The sequence below is a fragment of the Castor canadensis genome, chromosome 10 (genome assembly GCF_047511655.1).
Source record: "Castor canadensis chromosome 10, mCasCan1.hap1v2, whole genome shotgun sequence".
NCBI classification, from domain to species: Eukaryota; Metazoa; Chordata; class Mammalia; order Rodentia; family Castoridae; genus Castor; species Castor canadensis.
In genome coordinates, this window is record NC_133395.1 from 60,073,842 (window position 1) to 60,086,191 (window position 12,350).

Consider the following 12,350-nt stretch of genomic DNA (forward strand, 5'->3'; position numbering starts at 1 on the left):
GGAATATAGAACAAGTGAGACGACAGAAAGCAAATTGTACCAGAGCAGATTTAAATCCAAACATATCTAACATACAAAGAACCAAATTCTCTAATCAAAAGACAATGACTGATTGCATAAAAACAGAACTTTATACACTGCTCACAGGCATCACACTTTAAAGTTACAAGGTTTAAATGTAATAGGGTGAAATAAGGTACATCTAGAAAAGGGACAATCAAAAGAAATGTGGCATAACTGTACTAACACCAGATGGGTTTGTTTGTGAACTCAGGGCTTCACACTTGCCAAGCAGGCGAACTCTGCCACTGAGTCACACCTCCAGTCCCTTTTAGTCTGATTATTTTTGAGATGGGGTCTCGCAAACCCCTCTAACTATGATTGTCCTGATCTCAGCCTCCCAAGTAGTTAGAATTACAGGCATGAGTCACCAGTACCCAGCTGGAGTTAATTTTCAAGGCAAGAAACATCACTAGGTACAAAATAAAACACTTAATAAGATGAAATAATCAACATAAAAGATAGCTTAAAATTTGAATGTTGCTAATAACCCAATAAGAGGTAGAACAGGTAAATGGAATAACTATTGAAGAGGTCAGGGATGTAAGTAAAAGTACCATTTTAATAAGCATCAAGATGAGAGTGATTTAGAACTTAAGTTCTACATTTCCTTTCGAGAATACACAGTTCCTGCTTACAGAGAGACTTTAGGGGAAAAACTGAAAACCTCTCAAATCCATTTAATGAAGCTAGAAGAAGAACTTTGTAAAAATAACCAACAAAAAGTCATCCAAATCTAATACTTGTGAATATATTCTACAAATACAAGTCTTCAATATTCAGAAATTTATCAAGAAAACTCAGTATATCAGTCAAAGGCGGAAACCGATTATATTAATAGGTGCTAAAATCTTTGTTGATAATGTAAAATAAGTTAGGTCATATACAAATATAAATTCCATATTATGTGCACCCTCCCCCAAAAAAGAAAGCTCTGCCATTTGTAACAACATGAATAAGTCTTGAGGGGATGATGCTAAGTGAAATAAGCCAGAGAAAGATATATTGCGCATGACATCACTTGAGTGTGGAGTCTAAAAATGCTGACTTCATAGAATCAGAGTACAGTGATAGTTACTAGGGACAGGAAGGTGAGGGGAAAAGGGAGGTGTGGGTCAACATGTACAAACGTACAGTTATATAATAGAAATAAGTTCAGGGGACCTCACGTATAGCATAGTGACTACATTTAATAAAACTGAATTGCATTAAAATTTGCTTAAATGTTCTGACCACAAAACAAAAAGGAACTGGGTAAAATGGGGGAATTCACTAACTTACTATAGTAATTATTTCACAGAATATAAGCATATCAAATGTGTATCTTAAAATTACACTGTATCAATTATATCTTCAATAAACTGGATAATTTAGAAAGTTTCAGCTGGACTGAAGATCTAAATTTAAAACACCTACACAAAACAAACAAACCAAAACCCCACATATCAAACAAAACAAAAAAATTAGAAGCAGAGCCATAGAAGAAACTTCAGGAAAATATTTGTAACTTCTTCAGGTCCCTCAGTAGAACTGACTTTTCCTTTCTTTACCTTTCCCATCTACTCCCTTCTCAGTCACACACCTCTCAGACTTCTGGTATATATGCTATATAAACTTTGTTTTTCTGATACGGGTTTTTTTTTTTTTAACCTACCTTCTGCACTGTGAGAGATCATTGAACACATATCTTATTCATCAGATTTGCTTTAGAAAAGGAAAGCTTTACTATATCCAGTGCCACGGACATAGCAGATATCTAATAATTTTTTTTGGTCAAATGGATGAATGATGACCCTTGGACAGAACTGCCATAACTATACAAGGCTGTCTGCCTCTGGAGTGATAGCCAGCAAGGTCCAGAGGCAGACTGCCTTAGTGGGCAGTTGATCAAGCTTGGGCTTTGGTGTCAGACTGACCTGGATTGACTCTTGGATCTAAGCGATGTCATCCTGTGTAAGTTGTGTCTCTGCAGCTGACTTTCTGTAAGGTGATTTGGACACTGCAGGGTTGATAGCGATTATTCAGGAACACTTAGCTTTTACTAATGGTGCTATTATGAAGTTTGACTAAGATGGGAGAGTTGGTGTGTCTGATTGACTCAAAGATGACTGGTTCTTCTAAATCAGCAATGGGACAGTCCACAGGGGTTAAATAGTGTAACTTCACCAATAGCTTTGCACCTCACTTGCACTATACTTGACCCTTGTTTGCTTTTCATATTTCTCTCTCTGTCTTAGTGGTCCTCAACTCTGGCTGTAACTTGGACAAAATTAAATCAGATGGTTTTATATACAGCTGGAACTGAGAATTTCTGGCTCATGTTGTCTGTAATCTATAATGAGTCATAGATCACACAGGCTCAGAACCACCAGTATTTTCTTAGAGCAAAATATTCTTTCCTAGCAGCTGAAAGAGTACAGCGTGGTGCCAGAAACTTAGAGTCTGGCCCTGATGCATGTAGGAGGTGCAACCTAGGAAGTCATTAAGACCCCTGTGTCCAGATTCCCTAACTTCTCAATAAGCACAATAGGATCATATGCTCAGGCTACCTCAAATGACAATGTGACGGATAACTTTTGATAAGACATCAAAAGTTTGGAAATTGTGCACATGTACCTTGTTACTTTATTCATCAGAATCAAGGAAAAACCTTGCTGTGCACCTGAGTGGCTGTGTGTCTCTCATTGCACCTTGAAATGGAGATACCCACTCTACAAATTGCATGTTACTTGCTAGGAGGAAAGGAAGCAGTGGTAACTGAAGGCAAGATGTTATATTGCTGTGTTTGTTATTACTGATTGGTATAGTTATTGCAAAGCTGTGAGTAACCTCACACAAGTACTCGAATTTTAACCTGCCATTAAATCCCATAGTCCCCCAGGGAGGAAGATACTGTACCAGTGGCCTTAGAGAACATAGTGTTTCTGCTTGCAAAGCTTTGAGACTTAACAACAGGTCTGTGGGAATCTTTGGCTGCAAACCAAGCCTGCTGAGGTGACAGGTACAGTTGACTTCGTTGCTAGAGAGCTGCTCCTTTACCTCCTCTGACCTGAGTTTTCCTGAGTGTTAGGTGTGTGACAGAAGATTGATACTGGCAAGACTTCAGCCTATCTGAAGTGGGTGGAAATCCTTTGGTGGGTGCTGTCACAACAGGAGGAAGGGCACTGAGCAGGCTGAAATACCTGCCCCTCAACAAGGCCCACCACTTTTCTCTGTCCTCATTTTCCTTGAGTTTCATACCCACTACCTTTCTTTAGACCCACCAGGCCTGATATTCTTTATTGCAAGGATCTGCGTCTTTATACTGACCACAAATCCAGTGATTATAAAACTTTAGGTTTCTGAGCGACCCAAGATTTTGAGTAGTGAACTTGGAAGTGAGAGAAATTTCAGTTATTTCTGATTTTTGGCTCTACTTTTGTTTTTATTCTTACCTGTGCAAAACAATACAGATGTATATTGTCAGCCAGTGACATAATCAGATTTTCCTTTCCTAAGCAAATCTGATAATTGTGATGTTGAGACATAGCTTGTAACACATAAAACAATAGATGCATAATGTCAGGTTTCAGTGCAAAAACATTGAACGTCTCTTGAGAAAGCAGGAGCTGTTATTTCAAATGAGACTCTGACGGATGTTCCCACTTACCTACAGATATGGTCCAAACAGCAATTATTTTCAGAAATGCCTTAGTTCTGGAGTTGAAGCGGCTGTGGTGGATGGGATTTTGGATGGCAACATAGCGGTCTAGTGAGATGGCACAGAGGTGCATGATGGAGGCCGTGGAGAAGAGCACGTCTAGGTAAATCCAGACTGCACAGAGCTTGCTAGGCAGAGGCCACCTGTACCCTATGATGCAGAAACTTAGCATCAGTAAACAAGCAGCCTTGTGCATCCTGGGGCATCTGAACTACACCTTTGGACAACCATTTCCATCTTGGGGACAGGCACAGGTAGCAGGAAAGGTCAATACAAGAAATTTCCAACATTTGAACAAACAAATAGCAACTGTGCTTAACTACAATATGATTGACTTGCTGGATGAGTCCAGGTTTCAACATTTCTTGTGTCTGCATTACATCAGTGTAGTGAACTCAGGTTGTTCCTTTTCAGTGGTTTTCTTCCTTCCCCCTCCATCTTGAAAAATCATTTTTAAACATGACTTATGTTCAAAGTTGTGATTGTTTTGACCTCTCCTACTGGAGCATCTCACACTGCACTATCAATATTTACTCATGCAATTATTCTCAGATTTTATGTCCCTAAAGTTAGCCCCATGTTAGTCATACTTATAATTATCCAGTCTCACAGTGATGGCAATAAAATGTGTTGGTGTAAGTGACTAAAAGATTAAAGATCTAGATTAGGAATATGTCGCTATTTGTAAAAATGAAACACAATTATCTAGTAATGCATTGGGTGTTAAACTCAAATTTGGAGTGTGTGAGAAAAACTGAAGATGAAGAAAAGCACAGGGCTCCTTTCTGAGTTTTGTTTCAGGGAAGTAGTTCTAAAATCTGAGAGAACAGACAACTGTCTCAGATGGTTTCTCAAAACAGGCACAGCTGGACCACCTCTGGATGTTCTGATCCAATAAGTCTAGATAGAGCAGGCCTGAAAATCTGTATGTCTAACCAAATGTCCCGGTGTTGCTGGTGGTGGTCCAGGGATCACACTTGGAGAATGGCTGGCTTCTTAGTGTTCTCACTCCTAGCCACACCTTAGAACCAGCTACAAGCTTTAGAGACAGCCCCGATGTCCAGACTAAACTGCCCAGTTTCTATGGAGGTTGTCCAAAGATGGGCCCTAAACATTAAAGATTCTAAAGAGCATAATACAGCAGGTCACCTATTATATTTGGAAGATAGAAGATGTCTTATGGGTGCAAGCAAAGTGTCCTGTTTCTGTGAATTTTGAAGAGGATCAAACAGGTCTACATAAACTGTTAATTAGTTTTGCTAACGGAATAAGTAATGGTGTTAGATCTGTCTGTATTTGAGAAGGAAAATATAAAGATCACCTTTTCTTCCAGATAGCACAGACCACAAAACAGGACAAACTCTCCATATGGGAAGGTACTCTCCCTACCAGGTTACCACCTGGGATATTTAAAAAAGGAATGGGTTCAGAACACAGTCTAACCTATCGCCTTTCACTTGAATTATTTGCAAAGAGCTTGAGCTGAAAGGACCTGGCTTTTCTTTTGCAGCCCTGAAGGTGAAGCAGGCTGTGCCTGTTGGGAACTGGTGTTGTCTCTTTAAGGGGCTTTCCCTGAAAGGAGGAGCCTGGGGCCTCAGTCTGGGTTTCCACAATGGGGATCAGATAGAGACACTTAGGAAGTGGACTGAAGAAGGCTCCAAGACCAGCAGAGAGCTGCGCTCCCAGAAGTCGTCGCCAGGGGGCAGCCGTGCACCCCGAGCGGGTGATGCTGACCGCCCTGCTGCTCTTTTACCCTCTCTGCAAGGGACTCCTGCAGCTTTGGGTTCCTGCACAGTCACCTCTCCCACCCCTCACTGGAGTTTGCCTGCTTGTGAGGGCAGGATTGGGTTTTGGGAAAGGAGAACTCCTCCCCAGTGTCTGGGAAATAACGGGAATTTAATGGAATGATTCCGCTGTGACATTTGAATGGTCAAGCAGGGGCTGGCTCGCAGTGAGCGTTAGCAAGAAAGGGCGGATGCCTGCTCCCTCTCCTTCACCTCCTTCTTCACGCTCTCAGGGCTCCGCGGAGTCTTTTTAGTTTTAGCCTCTGATATACTTGACCGGAAAAATCCCCTCTTAAAGGTAGCCTTTAAAACCCAACTCTAAGCTCTGGGTAATTGCTGACCGCCTATGGGAACAGTTCAGTATTTTCTCCTTTGCTCTCTCTGTAAGGAGAAATCTGGCTATCCTACTCATAATTCGGAAGGAAGATCCCATTCTGCTCCCCGATAAAGCCGTCCCAATGTTTGCAGACTTGCTCAGAGATTTCACTGAGTGGAACTCGGTTGAGAAGAAAGCAGGATTAAATCTCTTTGCATTGGTTTTTACCCTCCTCCAAATCAGACTGGAGTTTATTTATGCGTATGCATTTTTTGAAGAGTCGAGAATGTAATTCAAAGGCACATTTCCAAATTAGCTTCTCTGGTCAGGGGACAATTAAAACTGGAGTAATTCATTTATCCTAATGGCGACTAAATATTTTAACACCAAACACATTCCACCACACTAATGTTCTCTCTGCAAATGTTCCAAGGAAATTGGGAAGGTTTTACCACTCCATTAGAAGTGCTGAAAACTGTGTGATAAAGATAAAATTGTCTGTCCTGAGCCTGGAATTTTTAGGTGGGAATACAAAGGAGTAAAAGTCAAGTGGAGTCAGAATAATGGGTAAGTTATTCCTTGATGACAGCACTGAGGTACTCGCAATTATTTCTACAGAAAACTTATGTTTTAAAGCACAACTTTGTAATTATCTCTTTATATAAAATATACATTTTTAACGCACAAAACTCTCCACAGATAATAGGTTGCTTGCATCTTTCAAATTAATTATCATTTTAAGAGTTAAAATTCATGCCATGGTAGATTTTCGTCTATAAACAAAGCCTTCTATTTCCTGTTTGCCCCTGAGCCCTGTTTCAGCCACTAAGGACATGCACATGCTTTTTGTGACTATCGTGGGTACAACTGGGAAAGGAATGCCACTCACCATACAGGATGGTTAGCATGGACACGGGCATGACAAGGAAGCCCAGCAGCATATCAGCTATGGCAAGTGACATCAGGAAATAGTTGGTGGCGTTCTGCAGCTTTTTCTCTAGGGACACTGCCATGATGACGAGTATGTTTCCAGCAATGGTTAGAATAATCACTACAGCTGTCAATAAAGCAGACCAGTTTTTTTCCTGCAGATGGAGTATGGAGAAACACGTTGGTGGGAAGTACCCCTCGCAGGAAAGGTTGGTTCGATTTTCAGAATCTACTGTCCAGTTAAATGCATCAGAAGTGTTAGCTTCTCCGGAATTAAAGTCATCATTTAATTGCATTAAGGAGTTCGGAGTTGAGCTCAAAGAAATATTTTCTTCACAAAGGATATCCATGTCTAAGCTGGAACTTGTAGCAGATGAAGTGTTGAAAAACTAACAAGTTATAACCTCTGATCACCATTCATCTTTCTGTCCCCAGGCTCTGCTGTGCAGAAGCTGGTGTGCAAGTGGGGTTTCTTGGTTGCCTTTTTCTCTCCCATTGTCACAATAATAGTGAAAGAAAGGCTCTTTATAGTTCCTTCAACATGTTAGTAAGAGTCCACTGTTGGATTTCTTTTTTTTTTTTTCACCAAAAGCAAAGACAAATAAAACCAAAAAACAAAAAAACAGAATAAACTCTGAACATAAATGTTGCAGAGTTTGAGCATTCAGGGAGACAAATGTGGTCCTGACCAGAGAAGGAAAAGTTTTGTAACTACTAGGAATCTTGTTTAGTTATATCTCCGGTTGGATGTGCCGATCACTAGTTTAGCCACAGCAACGTTAAAATAGCATGCAGTCCAAAACCAGCAGGGATGTGTGCCGTCTCCATTAAGAAAGTCAATTACAAACACATCCCCTGTTAATCCCATAGTAATTGGATACACTCTGGGTTTCAGTTCTCAGTCTTAGGTTGAATTGCCGCAGCTGCCGTTAGGAATTTCAGCTTGTCTTATGCTGCTTAGTTAGTAAGAGGAGAAAGAAAAAGTCCTGAGTATTCGCAGACAACTTTCCACACCAGAAATTCTCATGGAAATGATTATGTTTTGACCAAGCATGATTTCCAACCGGAAAGAAAATTACACAGCAATAAAACACAGCAGCAGCGAGAAAACTTACATGTGCCTCCAGGGTCCACACAGTAGACATACTTGGCTATTCTGTGAGTCGCTGCATCTCGCATGGTAATTAAGCCAGTGTAGACTCCCCTCTCCTTGAGCTTCCAGCAGCATAATAGGATAGTAATTTGATTTCTGTTTTGCCGACTTCAAAAACTGCATGCATGAGTCGAGCCAGTTCCAGCACTGTGAGGTCTGTGTTGGCTTCCTCTGCCACAGCTCCCTTGGCTTGGGTTCTCCCTCCCTGTGCGACGCGTCTCATTCAGCAGGCACACATTGAGAAATCTCAAAGTCACACAAAAGAACCAGCCACACAGGAAAGTAGGAAGCGCTGTGTGCGCATGGGGGCTCTGGGTTTCCACGGGAATGGAACAGCTCTCAGCTCTCTGACTGCCTTGTCACTTCATCAGACCTTTTTCTATCTTGTGTCAAAAGCTGCAAGGTAGCAACAGCCAGGGAGGGCGTACCAAGCAAGCTCCCCACCCCCCACTCCCCACCCCCGCCCTTTTTGCTATATGTTAACATTGAGAAGTTCTCGTTTGCCTTAAAAAGAAAGTGGAGAAATGACCTATGGTACAGATTCCTGGTAAGTCAGATAAGCTGTATGGTGATTTTTTTTTTGGCTAAGGATGAAGACAAAACATATAAATAAGGCTAGAAAATGGTATGTCCTCGGAACTGTAAGCATACGGACCTTCCATCCAAAGACAATGATGTTCTGTCCAAGTGAATTTACTGACATAGGCAACATGGGCTCAGAATAGCCAGGAAATCTGATCAACTACTAGTACTATTTTTACGTAGTTAAATATATTTATATACATCATTATTAAATATATACACCATTTAGCTAGCCTTTTTTTAAAATCAGAAATATGCCACCTAGAAGTTAATTCAAAACTTGACATGAGGTAGAGAATGAGTTGTTTTTTCAGAAATAACTCTAATGGTCACATGTCTTGTATGTAAAAGAAGACATTTCCCTAGAAGGTTTCTAAGGCAGAAATAGCTCCTTAGTTTTACAGATGAGAAAATGGGTTCTTTCCTGAATAGTGGGGGTTTTCTGGGTTTCTAGCCATCACCTCTCTTCGTTATTATTGACTTTTCCCTAGACAATTCACCCTCTCAGGATTTCAACATGTTTGTGGCCTTATTTATACCGTAATAGAAATTTTTTTCCTTAGTTCCAGATCTAAGTGTCCACTACTGTCTGGATTCTTCCAGCCTAGGTGACCTTGACTTCAGCATTTTCTATCATTCTCCATTCCCTGCCTAGCTCTCAGGGCTTATCCCCACCCATTCTCCTGGTTCATAAAACCATCTCTTTAGACAGCTGACTGTAATCTATGACCCTTCTTTCCTTCCTTCTCTCTGCCAGATCTTGCTAAGTTTCCAGTGCTTTTCTCTGGAACCTCTCTGTTTCCTAACCCACAGCTAGATGGTTTTGGTTGAGAGGGGACTTCGGCAGCCTCCTGGCTGTGCATCAGTCCCCCCTCATCACCTGCTCACCATCCTACTGTCCCTCTGCATCAAATGCATGCACTGTGAACAGGAAATGGAGAGCACAGGCTTAGGAGTCACAGCTCCTTGGTTTGGAGTCCCAGTTCTATTATAACTCCTAAGCAGCAGGACTCCGTACAATCTGGCAGCTAGCTCCCTTGAAAGCTCAGCATTCTCCCTTGTAAGAATAATGCCTTCCTTCCTCATTAGATGGTAGGGAAGCAAGAATGAGCTCACGTGTGCCAATATTTAGTCCACATCTGTCTTATGGGATTCTCAGTGCATGTTAGCTGTTTTATTAATATTCTTACTGAGATCATAACAAAACTGGCATCACTCCCATGCCTGCATTCCTTCAGTCTGTTCTTTGTGGAGTGTATGACTACTTTCTTAGTTTGCTCATCCTCCAGAGCCCCTTCTTTTCAGGCCTGCACTATTTTTGCTCTCCCATGAGCAGCCTACCTATAACCAGAACATATATATTTCTGACCATTTTTATGTATTGGTCCTTGCAGTTCCCTGAGTCTAGAATGCTCTCATCACCCCCACCCCGACCCCCTGCCTGCCTTTTTTTGTATCCATCTGGAAAACTCCCACTTAGCTTTTGAGGCTCAATTCCAGAGTTATCTCCTCTAAGAATCCCAGGCCTGCCACTTACCTTCTGTGGGAACTTGATTAAGGTATTTAATCTGTGTTTTAGTTTCCTTATCTGTAAATGGGGAATATTATTAGCAATATAGCTGCCTCAGAGAATTAATTTGAAAGCTAAATAAGTTTAAAGATGTGCTTGACATATGATAAACACACAAATATAAGTTACTATTATTACTAAGCTTAGCTTTTTTTATTTTGAGATAGGATCTTGCTATGCAGCCCAGGCTGTCTTTGAACTCACTGTGTAGCTCAGGATGGCCTTTAACTTGGGATCCTCCTGCCTCATACTCCTGAGATCTCCAATTATAGGTATGTACCAACATGCTTGGCTAAGCTTACTATCATTAAGTTTGTTGATGCCATCCTTCCCCAGTGAGGGCAAAAACTACAGCATCTTCTGCAGTCTTTCATGTTATCACTCATCCTATTTCATGTAAGCTTCACAAAGGAAGGAATTGTGTCCAGCTTGGTCATGGTTGGGCACGGGGTTGGTGCTTAGATGTACTAGATTGAGTGGATGTGTGGTGGATTTATAATGACTTGTTTGCATGTGTGACCTCTCTGTTGCATAATAAAGTTCTCATTCATCTTTACATCTTTAATACCAAGTGTGGAGTCTCAAAAAGGAAGATCCTTAGTTAAATTGTTAGCATACGTTAAAAAGGAGAATCAAGGAAAGAGTAAGGATCTCTCCCTTTTTTTCATTTATTTGTCCAGGGCAATAATTTAATTTCATTAGAGAGAAAAGAAAAGAGAGGGCAAAGAGAAATATTTAAATGCTGCACTGTTGAAAATTTACTTTAATTTTTTTTTGATGCTAAATTATTTTAGAGATTTCTGTTCCTCTTTAAACATATGTGATATTCCCAGGTCATTATTGCTCAGGTTTCTAGTCATGACAAAATTAGTCAGCGAATTTCTTGTACTGTTTACCCTGTGAAATAAATGTGTTACTAGCCATGTAAGATTATTTGTAATTTCTAGTGCAGTTTTGTGATCGCTTGTTCCAGACAAAGCATTCTAGGCCTTTGGCTACTGATTCTTAAACAGAGCATGTAAGTAAGATTGGGTAGAAATGGTTTCTTGTAAGTTAGACACTCCTTTTGAGTTTGAGACTGGGATGTTTTGGTTGCTGTGGACACTTAGGTGCTGTGCAGTGCCCTCTTCAGGTCTCAAATGCTCAGTCTCCTTTCTGAGCAAAGTGGTAGCTGATAGCTTTCAGCTGATTCTCCTTGTGAAAATGATCTCAACCAGGGGACTCCCCTGTCCCCCTGGTGGTCATGCCTCTTCCTTGGGGCAGCTAGCAAGCACTGGTTTGTTGTGAGGATATAAAGGTCTAGTCCTCTTGTCTTAAGTCTGGATAGCCCCCTAGGGTCCTCCCTGGTTCCAGATCTCCCCAGAGGATCTGGTGAGGTCTCTACTGTGACTGAGTCACATTTAAGCACTTACCCCCAGTGCTGCTTCCTTTGCTCCCTTATAGGTGTTGATCTGTGAGCTCTCCCCAGTAAATCCTCCTACACACAAGTCTGTCTGATTCCACTTCCTGGGGAACTCAGTCTAAGCTTATCTTTTTTTTTTTTTAGCTTGTGTTTTAATGCCTTGATACCACCTCTGGATGAGCTGGATGTCTTGCAGAGAACAGGAAGAGAAACATTGCTTATATTTGGATGAACACTTCCTTGGCATAAATTTGGAGTCTTTCAATTGACAACTGATAGCTAATCATTTTGCCAGAGGGGTTTAAGGTCAACAACACCAAAACTAAATTTATTATTTTGGGCAAAATTCCTCTAGTACTTAATTGGGCCTTTTATATGGGTGTATTTTATAGCAAGTTTATTCTGGACATTTCTTCAGGAAGTGATTGCTTAAAATTAGATGCTAACTTCTAAAAAATGGCTGCAGTAGTATTTGTAGCCCTTGCTTAAAAATTTTCCATGCTAAAGTTACTGGGTTTCTGAAACATTAGTACATTATAGATGTTAATATATGTAAGGAAAAATGTTCCATGAGCAAATAAATCTGGAACATATTATACCCTAAGTCTCCTCAAAGAAATATACAGTGCACATTAGCATATTAAAAGCTGTGAGAGACCTTGCAGTAAAAAAATTCACTTATAGTTATCTTTTATTTCCCCTCTTTTCAGAACACTCATAGGTCAGTTTTATTTTATTTGCTTAAATTGAGTTATATTTCACACTCATTAATACATAAAGATCCTAAGTATGCAGTTCAATGAGGTTTGGCCAATATATACACTGCACGTAACTAACCAAGACCCCAATGAAA

The 12,350-nt window shown here is 40.6% G+C and overlaps 1 protein-coding gene across 1 annotated transcript in view; it reads right to left on the reverse strand.

Annotated features, from left to right (window-relative positions):
• Positions 1-8,324, reverse strand: part of Htr2a (5-hydroxytryptamine receptor 2A) — a 63,444-nt gene extending 55,120 nt beyond the window's left edge. The window contains exons 1-2 of the mRNA XM_020176609.2: positions 6,750-8,324; positions 3,710-3,910 (exon numbers count right to left, since the gene is read on the reverse strand). Of these exons, the coding sequence (XP_020032198.1) occupies positions 3,710-3,910; positions 6,750-7,140 (592 nt within the window). The 5' untranslated portion in view covers positions 7,141-8,324. The remainder of the gene's footprint in view (positions 1-3,709; positions 3,911-6,749) is intronic.
• Between the last annotated feature and the right edge of the window lie 4,026 nt (positions 8,325-12,350).